Consider the following 12,007-nt stretch of genomic DNA (forward strand, 5'->3'; position numbering starts at 1 on the left):
GGTTGGAACTTGCTGTCCCTGTTGTAGGGCGGCGGCGAGGCTTTCTCCCGGCGTCTGATGAGCGAGGTGGAAAGGCAGGTGGCCTCGTTGTCTGGACAGTGTCACGGCCACGACGAGAAGCTCCGAGAGCTGGCAGCTGTGCTTCAGAGACTGCAGGCGCGGGTGGACCAGATGGACGGAGACGGCGGCGGGACCCTGTCCCTGGTTAGAAGAGCGGTGGGGCGGCCTTCAGGGGCCACACGTGCTGGCGGACTGTCGGGCTCTGAGGTTGTGCCCAGCTGTTCCCCAGGGTCTGTTCTCTTCGTGGGGATGAAGAGTGGGAGAGGCACGGAGGGGACAGGTGGCCGTGCCAATCGGTCGTTGGGAGCCGTGTGCTGTCCCGTGACTGGGAGCTCCGGCGGGCAGCGCGGAGATCTCGTGCCCGGGTACCCCGCTCTGCAGGTGGCTCCTGGCCTGCGTTTTAATCTGAAAATGGCCTGTCACAATTCAGTGACGTTTCATCTCAGTAGGGATTTGCTTTGCACTTCCTGTCAACACTGATTTGAAAAGTTCAAGTCTGATGTAAAATGTCTCGAGGTCATCAAGCGGTTAAGAGTAGCTGCTTCTCTGTCCGGAACCCAGAAGAGAGTCTTGTTTATTTGGTATATTCTCAAGGAGAGACCTGTCAGTCCACTCTCCCCACGGCTGATGTTTATTTTCTTAGGTTCCAACATGCGTGTTTATTCAGTGTTTAGATACTTTGGATTGAAATCTTTCAAATACGGGTTGCCCCTTGCCCTAACAACCTGCTGTTCCCTCACGTCTCTGGTCTCGACCAAGAGCCCCCTCCCCACTCAGCACCAGAGTCAAGGCGTGAGCCCATCTCCCCTCCCTCACTGGTGCCGCTGGCCTCCAGCCTGGGCACCCCCAAGGCCCTGCGCAGAACCTGGTCCTGCCGTGTCCCTGGGCAATCCTGCCTCTTGTCTCTAAGTGCCAGCACCCCCACACTTGGCCTCGGGGGAGCACTGCCCACCCCATGGCCCCGCCCACCACCTTCCCCACCCACCTTTCAAGTCACTGTCTTCTCCCACCTGATGGGGACCAAAAGGAACGTTAGTGGAGTGAATGACCCTTTTCTCAACTCTGGTTTGGCCTGAGGAACATCACTAGTTTTCATTGTGATGTGTTGATAGCATGGGAGGACGCTCAGGTGACAGGGCACAGTTTGCACCTTCTCTGCACGGCCCCCGCTTGCGCCCAGCGTGCCCCCCACCTTGCCCACCGCTTGTCCCCCCGCTTGTTCCCGGCTTACCCCCGCTTGCCACCAGTGTGCCCCCTAGCTTGTCCCCAACTTGCCCCCAGCTTATCTCCTGCTTGCCCCCAGCTTGTCCCCCAGCTTGTCCCCACTTGCCCCCAGCGTGCTCCCCAGCTTGTCCCCAACTTGCCCCCAGCTTATCCCCTGCTTGTCCCCGCTTGCCCCCTGCCAGTCCCCAACTTGCCCCCCAGCTTATCCCCCGCTTGCCCCAGCTTGTCCCCCGTTTGCCCCCAGCATGCCCCCCAGCTTGCCCCCGCTTGCCCACAGCACGCCCCCCAGCTTGTCCCCAGCTTGCCCCCAGCTTGTCCCCCAGCGTGTCTCCCACTTGCCCCCCACTTGTCCCCAGCCTTGTCCCCAGCTTGTCCCCCAGCTTGCCCCCCAGCTTGCCATGCTTGGAGTGTTTGTACCTGCTCAAGGACCATTGGCGTCCTTCGTTGATTCCTCAGTCGTTGCTTATTTTTTGTTTTCTTGACCATAAAGTTGGGATGACTTCAGTCACGTCCCGCCGGCCCAGTTATGACTGGTCTGCTCTTGTTGGCCAGGTGAGAACTTTGTAGATGGAAAGGGTGAATGGGAACTTGGCCCGTTTTTTGCAGACAGGACGGGAATAGTGGGAAGGGTTGAAGCGCGTTCGTCTCGAGGGAGATGCCGGTTTGAAAAATAAAATAGCTGCACTGGATCCGTGATGCACCACCTACAGCAGTCCAGCTGTCCCCTCGGGCAGAACGCTTGTGGGTGAGCAGAGTCAGATCGGGTAGCACGTGGTCCTAGCTGGGGCAGCCTGAAATACTGTCACCACCGTGGGGGTGAGAGGACCGTGAAGTCCTTAATAAAACAGTGGCGAGCTCCTTTGCCTATGATTTCGTTCCTTTTCTTGTGGAGAAAAGAAATGGTAGCTAAAAACAACAAAGCCACAAACAAACCCAAGAATCCGTTTTAGTGTACTACAAATAACCAAATTTTATGCATTCTGGGCTCATCTTATTAAACTTAGGTTATGAATTAGCATACGTACAGATTTCACCGGTTTGTCTCACGCCGTTTTCAGTATTTACCTGTGTGTAGTGTGAACTGCAGTCTTCTGGGGCTCACCTGTGCTGGAAAACTCTTCTCATCTGATGCGACTGTCTCTCGTCTCTCGTGTTGTGAGTGCGGAGGAGAGCTCATCTGTGCCGCACTTTGTCCCTTTCCTCCCGGCTGCGCTCTGCAGCCTGGTGGGGAAGCGCTCCCGCCAGGTCACGTGTGGCGCTTGGCCGTGTGTCGCACACCGGGAGCGGCTCACACGGCAGGGGCTGTCCGTGCAGTGTCCCCTGAGAGTCGCAAGGCGCCCACATGTTCGCTCGCATCTGGAGAAGTGGGACTGTGTTGAGCTCCGGGGTTTGGGGGGGTGGTGAGGGCCCTGAGGGACCCTAGGGTGCCAGGCCGTGACCGGGCGCCCTCGAGTGTTTGGGGTTCTGCACAGAAACGACTGCCAGGTCTTGGCTGCTTGTTGGCGCCCCTGTACCATGTGCTCACTGCTGTTCCTTTCCGACCCTTTCCAAGACTGACTCCGTGACCTTCCGCCGGGAGCACGAATCGCGAATCTCAAACCTAGAGGACGTTCTTGGAAAGCTGACAGAAAAATCCGAGGTTTGCATTCTCGACCTTTCACTCGCGGCCCCAGCAGTGAGAGGACATTGGGGTCGGCCCCGGTTGTCCCGCTCCTCAGCCTTTAAAGTGCCTCTTTAGGGGGCTTGCTGTTGTCCTTTGTAAAACTGAAAAATCTTTCTCACTGTTGCCTCCCACCCCTGGTAGCTGCCTTTCATCGCGTTAGCGTGTCTGCCTCACGGACTCCGAGGTATCTGAGGGGGCCCTGAGCTCAGGTGGCAGCGGGGGGACCGAGCTGTGGCCGGCTCTCCAGGTTCCAGGGCCCCTCTTTCTTCTCCATGTCCCACAGCCTCCGCCAGAGTGACTGTGTCTGACAGACCAGATTAATTTTCTGGTGGAAGAGCTGTTATTATCAGGTATTGGTGAAGGCAGAGGAGGGAGGCCAGGATGTCTGCACTGATCTGAGCCAGCAAGACCATGGGGCGCTCAGATTCAGGGTCAGCGGGCACCTTCGGACCCAGCGTGAGCCGTGGTGCGGCCCTGGGGGTCTTGGGGCAGCTGCCGTGTTCCTGCCCAGGGGAGCCAGGCGAGCTCAGGTCACCCGCTGACCAGGGTCTCTGTGGCACTGAGGAGAGGTGGGCAGCCGGAGAAGGAAGCGAGAGGGCAGGGACGGCCTTCGCTTCGCTCTGTGCCGGGAGGACGCCCGCCTCCGTTCGGTTACAGTTTGAAGAGGCGCAGTTCTCGACTCGCTGTGGTCTCGTTAGCTCCTGCGTCTCTGAACGGACCCTGTTCATCATCACATCTCTGTGTGTGTATTTGTCATTTCCTTATCCTGCCACGTTCAGAAAAGACTTGCCAGAGGTGGTGGCAGTGTTCCACTCCTTGTCCTGGGTGCTGGTTACGGGAGCTGCTTGTTTGGAAAATCCATCAGGCTGTCCCATGTGATGGGCACCGCTCTCTGAATACACATTGTGTGTGTGTTAATAGTTTTCTTTGAAAAAATAAACATCCCTCCCCTGCCAGCTAGCAGGCAGGTCTGGGCTTTGAATTAAAGGGAAAACTCACAGATAAATATATGTAGTTTCATATGGAAACACATGGTTAATTGAGTGTCTGATCTATGAAATGCTAGTATGTAACTCTTGTATTTAAACAGATTTCTTTCTCTCACTTCTAGGCCATCCAGAAGGAATTAGAACAGACCAAGCTGAGAACAGCTAGGTAGGATAATTTTGAATAAATTAAAATTTTGGCTTCTGTGTTTCCTTGTTGGGTGGGACAGAGCGGTCATTGACAGGACCCCGTGTGCACCTCTAGTTACTGGGCTTTGTGGGTGAACACATTCCCACGGCGTCTTGGTGGGCGACCCTTGGCGGCACGGATGACAGAGAGGCTCCCTGCGGGGCCCCGGTAGGAGGTGGGCTTCTGGGCCTGGACGCGCACCACCTCAGCAGCTCCTGCGGGCCGCCCCTGGCCGTCCAGGACCACCCTTTTGTAAGGGGCCTTCTCACATATAGGACGGGGGCGCTGTGCCACACCTCTGGGCTGTGTTTTGGCCGCCTAAACAGCCCTGTCCCCAAGCAGTTTCTGGGGGCGTGCTGTTGGGGTCCTCACTGCCCCAGCCTTTTCTCTGGCACCTTTATCGGCTCCCCTGGATTCTTCTGGAAGTACGCCATTCCCTTCCCTTGATACACTCGAAGCTGCACATCGTTTTCCGCACCCTCCAATTTTATCCATGTGGGCCCTGTGCGCACCCCCCCCCCCCCAATTTGTGTTTGTGACACGACACCCGTGCCCTTCTGTCCCTCCTGTGGCTCCACGTGGGGGACCAGATGATGAGTTCTAACTTTGCACCTTCCTGTGTCTGGCTCTTAGATCCCGTATCACTATTTTAGACCCCATATATCCTTCCGTCAGGTTGGATATGAGTGTTAACAGCACGTCTTAATTCCCTTTCAGAGCCTGTATTTCCACAAGAAGGTTTGTTGCTATGCCGATATGTGGATGCTAAAATGGTTTTCCCGGACTCTCCTGCCTGGAGACATGTAGTGTTGGTGGCTTACCAACCACAGCTGCCTCTAAGCAAATACAATATCACAATATTTTGCGTCATAATGTACCATTTCTACATACAAATAGGAATTACTAAGACAAACTCTGAAGCCGTACATTTTTCAGTTCAGTTAACCTGTTCCATTAGCATGAAAATTTCATGTTCAACATTGTAATGGTTGTTGATAAATTTGTCTGATTTTAGATGTCTTTTTTATAGTTTTGAGGAGGTAGATACAGGTTTTATTTTTATTATTTTTTTTTTATTTATTTATTTATTTATTTATTTATTTAAATATTCTTTTAACGTCTGTTTATTTTTGAGGGAGAGAGAGTGCCTGATGGCGAGCGGGGCAGGGGCAGAGGGGGAGGGAGACACAGAATCCGAAGCTGTGCTGACAGCTCAGAGCCCAACGTGGGGCTCGAACTCACGGACCGTGAGATCATGACCTGAGCTGAAGTCTGACCCTTAACTGAGCCACCCAGGCGCCCCTATTTATTTCTTTAGAGATGTGGGTTTTAAGTACTAAGTAGTTTTGAGAGCTTTCTCCTGCTACTGACAGCCGCTGGGAGTAAGTAGCATGTGCTAGACATCTTACCTGAACACCAGGGCACGTTTGTGTGTTCACGCGTGCACTGCTGTGGAAGAAGGTCTCTTTGGGATTTGACTTGAGACTGCTAAGTTTCCGTGTTGAGGTGGGACAGGTCGCTGTGTTTACAGTATTGACTCGTCTGCGGGGTTGTGGGCCCCTCCACGTGTTTATCGCACGCATTTACTTTAAGCGTGTGCGCCTGGGGACGCCTGACTTCCTTCCTCCTCCCGATTTCCCGGCAGGCTTGGGGAAGAGCCGCACCTCCTTTCCATGGCTAAACAGCTGGAACTGGAGCTGGGTCATCTGAGGTCAGAATTGTCCACGTGGCAGCATTTGAAAACCGGTTGTGAGGAAGTCAGCACGATACACGGAAAGGCAAGTTGTGAAATGTTTTATCATAGAAAATAAACGCTGTAGTTGAACTTTTATGTTCATGAACTTCGACTTTCTTCAGAACTTTCATTATATCTTGTTATTTACTCACGTACGTGTTTATTTACTTTGGGAGAGCGTGCAGAGGAGGGGCAGAGAGGATCCCGAGCGGGCCCCATACAGTCAGTACAGTGCAGTGCAGAGCCTGACGCAAGGCTTCATCCCACGAACCATGAATGAGACCGGAGTCTGAGCTGAAGTCAAGAGTCGGACGCTTAACCGCATGAGTCACCTTACATCTGAAGTTTTAAACCTTTAAGATAGCGTTTAACATTTAACATAAAATAGTTAATATTCAGCTCTCCTGGAATTTCCTCTAGCACATTAGCACCTAGGTGTGCGTCTGTCCACACTTTGTGTGCAGATGGCCACGTGCCAATGTTGCTTTGGCGGCAGGCCATTTTGTACGTTTTTTCACCAGAGTAGATTCGCACGGCACTCTGATGCTTAGCTTCCTGTTGCCACATCTCCCGGTGATGTTTCAGGCCCCGGTTTCTTTATGCAAAAGAGGAAATCCAGACATTTATGCTGCATGAAAATGGAAAAAGAAACATTTGAATGGCAAAAGCTATCGTAAGTCAGAGTCAGACAGTGGATTGGGAAAAAGTGTCTGTGATACAGTTGATGAAATCATCTCTGCTCTGCAAAGAGCTCCTGGCATTGGCCACAGCAAAGACAGCGGGGACGTGGGCAAAGCATGCGAGCGGGTCACTCGTTTCCACTCCTCGGGTTTGCAGACGAAAGTGAACACCTGTCCTTCGGCCCTCAAAGTGGCCGCGAGAGGGAGGACAGACCCACCCCCACCCCCCCAGCACTGACTCGGGGAGACGGCTTCCTTGTGGCTGGTGGGACTGGGTACCTCCACCCTCGTGGGGGAGATCTTGGGATATCAGCCAGTTACACAGGTGCACACTCCGAACCTGGCAGCAGCCCGCTTGGGGCCCCCGGCAGCAATGAGAGCGACAGGCAGACGGAACCGCGGAGGCTGTGAGGAGCCTTGCAGGGTTAGTGCTGGAGGGCTCGCAGGGCTGGAGGCCGTGGCACATCTGTGGCCTGTGAACGAGGGCCGCCGTTCACGCGGGAGCAGGGTGTCCCTAATGCGGAGCGCTGCGGAGCTGTGCGAGGGGCCAGGTGGGCCTCCCGGCCTTGCTGTGGGACTCTTTGCTTTCTCCTGTGCATCGTCCGTGCCGCATCCGTCACAGAGCCAGGGCGGGTAGAGCGAGAGCACAGGGGCATTTCTGGCACATGGAAGGTCACACGTATGTTGTTTACGTGACTGCTTCCTTACCGCACTGAGGTTGCAGAGCGGGGGCTCCTTCCTCTGTACACCGGACCCATGAGTCACTCCCCCAGTGAGTGCCTGCTGAGGGGCGCGTGCAGGGCGACCGCGTGGAGGAGCCTCCCTTCCCTCGGCTCTCCTGTAACGTATTGCAAAGCTTTTGGAGAGCTCCTCGAGTTTAACGTGAAGGGAGAAAGTTGTCACAGTTACATTACGGGTTTTGGAGAAGGTTTGTGGTCCTTTCGAGGTGTTAAGGTGACAGAAATGAAGTTTTTAGATGGTTTGGTTAAAACAGTAAGTTCACGTTCTGCTTACTAATGATTTTACTAGGTGGACGCCCAAGTCAGAGAAACTATCAAGCTCATGTTCTCCGATGAGCAAGGCGGTTCTCTGGAATGGCTGCTACAGAAACTTTCTTCCCGGCTCGTCAGCAAGGGTGATTTGCAGGGTTTGTTGCGGGATTTGGAGCTGCGGGTGCTGGAGAGCGTCACCCGCCACACTTCTGTGACACAGCAGGTCTCCGGCCCTGAGACCGCACCGTCTGCTGCGAATGAGGCCGGGGCTTCTGGGATAACGGAAGCGGTAAGTAGGCAATGGGAAATGTTTGAGGCGTGTATCATGATGGAACTGATGACCTGGTTACCGAGCTGGCAGATCCTGAGGTCTTACCCGACGAGGGTCCCCCAGGGATGTGGTTGTGGTCGCAGAGGTGCTTGGCGCCGTGTGGGGTGCGGAGAGGGCGCCAGCTTGGTGGGCTGTGGCTGCTCTCGCTGCCGGTCAGCCGCTGCCTGGGGGCCTGGTCTCTGGAGCAGTGACCGTCGTGGCTGTGTGTGGGCCCCGGGTCAAGGGTGGTGCCGTCCCACCTCCACGTGGCGGCCCTGTGGTCTGGCGCAGGGCTGACACTCCCCGTGCCTGTGAATTCTGCTGCAGTTAACTGAAGATGCCTTTCTAGTAAGACATCGGGCCTTCATTTCTCTATCGACACCTGAGCCTTGTTTGGCCCCCACTAATGCACGTTGCCTCCGTCCAGCAAGCGCGTGTCCTTGTGAACAACGCCCTGAAGCTGTATTCCCAAGATAAGACCGGCATGGTGGACTTCGCCCTGGAGTCTGGTGGTGAGTAGACTGAACACGGTGGTCACCTGCTGGCGGGCCTGCAGACGCGGCCGCTGCTACCTGCGCCGACTCCATGTGGCCCCGAACCTGCTAGGACTAGGTAGTCCCCGGTGCTCTTGATTTCGCGTGTGGTCAGGTTCTCCCACAGGAGGCCGGTGTTTATGCTCACACGTCCATGGGCGTGAGCCCGTGTAACTGTGGGCATCAGCAAAGTCCCAATTTGGGGGCATTTGAGTAGCTTTTAGATTTTTATAGCTACATCAGAGTTTACTGCCACAGAAATACTGCTTAAGTATTTACGATCTTTTGCGTTGTAAGGTGTGTTTTTTTTAAGTAATGAAGTACAGTAACTGATACCAGAAAAGTGGTTTTTAAACGGTTTCCGAGAGCACTCGATACGTGAACACGTGTTGTTTGTTTAGGTGTCCAGTGAGTGATGTTTAAATGCCTGCTGCGTGTGAGGACTGTTCTGGGTCCCGGCCCTACGGGAGCTGTCCCTCTGTAGGGGACACAGATGACAGACAGGAAGTAGCCAGTGGTACCTGTCCGTGAAAACGGCTGCTGAATACGTAGAGCGATGGGGATGCTGTTCTGGTTCCGCAAAGAAATCAAGGAGAAAATTGTGGTCCATTAAGTCGGGGAGGTGCTGCGTGCCCGCGTGCCCAGGCTCAGGGCCCAGGTGTATTTGGAGGAACAGAATTGCGGTTTAGTGGGGCGCCCGGTGGGCTCAGTTGGTAGATCGTGGGACTCTTGATCTCCAGGTCATGAGTTTAAGCCCTGCGTTGGGCTTCATGCTTCGTGAGGCCTACTTAAAAAAGTGAAATTAGGGGCGCCTGGGTGGCGCAGTCGGTTAAGCGTCCGACTTCAGCCAGGTCACGATCTCGCGGTCCGTGAGTTCGAGCCCCGCGTCAGGCTCTGGGCTGATGGCTCGGAGCCTGGAGCCTGTTTCCGATTCTGTGTCTCCCTCTCTCTCTGCCCCTCCCCCGTTCATGCTCTGTCTCTCTCTGTCCCAAAAATAAATAAAAAATGTTAAAAAAAAAAAAAAATTTAAAAAAAAAAAAAAAAGTGAAATTAAATTAAAAAAATTAACCAAGAATTTAAGACGATTGTGGTTTGGTGAAGTGGTTCGCACGCTTCCCGTCACCTGCCTCCTCGGGGACGTTCGGGACAGCGCCTGGATCAAACACAGAGCGTCTCTGTGAAGAAATGGGCCTATGTCCATGCCACACGAGACAGGTCGAGACTCCAGGTGACATGATGTCTGTTCGGGGAAGGTTTGGCCACCATGTGTGTAAGAGAAAATCTTAGTTTTCTGAGTTTTTAAAATTTAGGAATTGCAGACCAAGGGTTAGCAGACCAACATTTTCTCTTAGGAGGTTCTTTTTTATTTATTTATTTATTTAAAAAAAAAAATTTTTTTAACGTTTATTTATTTTTGAGACAGCGCGCGCGAGCATGAATGGGGGAGGGTCAGAGAGAGGGAGACACAGAATCTGAAACAGGCTCCAGGCCCTGAGCTGTCAGCACAGAGCCCGACGCGGGGCTCGAACTCACGGACCGCGAGATCGTGACCTGAGCCGAAGTCGGCCGCTTAACCGACCGAGCCACCCAGGCGCCCCTTAGGAGGTTCTTTTTTAAATTTTTTTTTTTCAACGTTTTTTATTTATTTTTGGGACAGAGAGAGACAGAGCATGAACGGGGGAGGGGCAGAGAGAGAGGGAGACACAGAATCGGAAACAGGCTCCACGCTCCGAGCCATCAGCCCAGAGCCTGACGCGGGGCTCGAACCCACGGACCGCGAGATCGTGACCTGGCTGAAGTCGGACGCTTAACCGACTGCGCCACCCAGGCGCCCCGGGAGGTTCTTTTTTAGAGTGAGGGTGTGCACGTGTGGTCTGGGGCAGAGGGAGAGAGAGAGAGAATCTTCAACAGGCTTCACCCACACGGAGCCCGACACGGGGCTCAATCCCATCACGCCCTGGGACGCTCAACCGACTGCGCCACCCAGGTACCTGAAACAGAGGGTCTTGCCACGCGGTAGCCAGTGCAAGTGTCAGGGAGCCCTGCACGGCAGCAGGGACACGGTTTACCCTAACCCAGCCCTTGAGGAAACCCGAGCGACGCCCCTGGTCAGGAGCCTGGTCCCCGCTGGCCCCACTGCAGCCGCGGCCGTGACGCCGGCCGTCTGTGTCTCTGCAGCGGCGTCACGTGCTGGCCCGGAGCCTCTGTTGCGAGCAAAATCCTCCATGTTCTTCTGATGCCGAATGGGAGTCAGGAAGGCCATCGACTCTTGTGTGTGTGTATTTTGTTGAGAATGACTGTTCTAGAATATCATGATAAACACGTTTTTGAAATTCAGTGATTGATGAAGAAACTATTTGCAATTCTGAGACCTCAAATGCCCTTCTAACCATTTGGCTGGGTCATTGTTTTCTTAGAAGCGTAACTAATCCTTACAGATTTGTACGTCATTAATTTGGAACTTGGGCAGTTTTGATGAGGTTGAACTGAAGGTTCTGTCACTACGCAAGGCATTTGTCGACTCCTGTTTTTTACAGTGTCTGTACTTAAGGATGCTTTTTGTTTTCAGCGAGGATAGGATGTTCAGAGACACAATACAAAGGTTCAGAAATTCAAGTCTGTTGATCGGTGAGGTCAGAATCACTTTCTCTTCTCGCTTGAGTTCCCAGCGCCCAGGTCTGCCCCCCACAGTCAGGGGAAGCGCCCGCACGTGCGCGCCTGTGTAGGTGTCCTGAGGGGTTTGATGGACAGCCACACTCGGGAGCCACGGCCTCTTAGGATACAAGCTTCTCGGGAGCTGGTGTCTGCGTGTACGACGTTCTAATTCGTTGTTGTTCCCCACGCCAGCTCACGTGCCTTGCCAGCAGCATCCTGTCTGCCCCGTTTCCTGTTGAGGGGCACACTGGACCTTTCTTTCTTTCTTTTTTTTTTTTTTTTTTTTACCACTTCTTCTTCATGGAGATACAATTCACATAACCTAAGCTTCACCCTTTGAAAAGCGTCTGATGTGGCGGGTTCGTGCTCGCCGTGTCGTGCAGCCGTCTCGCTCCAGAATACTTGTGTTACTCCAAGGAGACACCTGGACCTGGTAGCACACGCCCCGCCCCGCCCCCCGCCGTTCCCGAGCAGCTGCTGATCGCGCGTGTCCCATCGCTGCGGCCTGTCCACAGTAGGCCCTCTGAGAGCAGACGCACCTGTCAGGCAGCTCTGGTGCCTGTCGACTTGTCATTTATTTAGAAAGAGGAACAAAAGCTCGTTGAGAGTCGCTGTAGTGCGGACGGGGGGCTTCCCTTGTGTCCCGAAGCGGCTGCAGACTCTGAATGCCCGGCTTGGCGGAAGAGGGAGCGAGCCTGGGGCCCATGATAGAGTAGACGGTTCCCTGTGGACACAGAGACCTGCCCGCGAGCCCCCGCGGCGGGGACGGGTCCCCCGTGACCCCGCTTTCCCGGCGGCCGGTGCAGACACCCAGGCAGCTCCGACGTCTGCTTTCAGGTGGAAGCATCCTGAGCACTCGCTGCTCGGAGACGTATGAGACCAAGACCGCACTGATCAGCCTCTTCGGGATCCCGCTCTGGTACTTCTCCCAGTCCCCCCGCGTCGTGATCCAGGTGAGCCGGCCGGCCCGGGGTCTGCG

The 12,007-nt window shown here is 54.4% G+C and overlaps 1 protein-coding gene across 16 annotated transcripts in view; it reads left to right on the plus strand.

Annotated features, from left to right (window-relative positions):
* SUN1 (Sad1 and UNC84 domain containing 1) overlaps nt 1–12,007 on the plus strand; it is a 54,868-nt gene that overhangs the window by 36,343 nt on the left and 6,518 nt on the right. For all 16 annotated transcript variants that reach the window (XM_058711010.1, XM_058711005.1, XM_058710998.1 and 13 more), the window contains 7 exons: nt 28–204; nt 2,837–2,923; nt 4,059–4,102; nt 5,769–5,901; nt 7,568–7,819; nt 8,268–8,352; nt 11,866–11,981. In XM_058711010.1, the coding sequence (XP_058566993.1) occupies nt 28–204; nt 2,837–2,923; nt 4,059–4,102; nt 5,769–5,901; nt 7,568–7,819; nt 8,268–8,352; nt 11,866–11,981 (894 nt within the window). The remainder of the gene's footprint in view (nt 1–27; nt 205–2,836; nt 2,924–4,058; nt 4,103–5,768; nt 5,902–7,567; nt 7,820–8,267; nt 8,353–11,865; nt 11,982–12,007) is intronic.

Source organism: Neofelis nebulosa, chromosome 18 (genome assembly GCF_028018385.1).
Source record: "Neofelis nebulosa isolate mNeoNeb1 chromosome 18, mNeoNeb1.pri, whole genome shotgun sequence".
NCBI classification, from domain to species: Eukaryota; Metazoa; Chordata; class Mammalia; order Carnivora; family Felidae; genus Neofelis; species Neofelis nebulosa.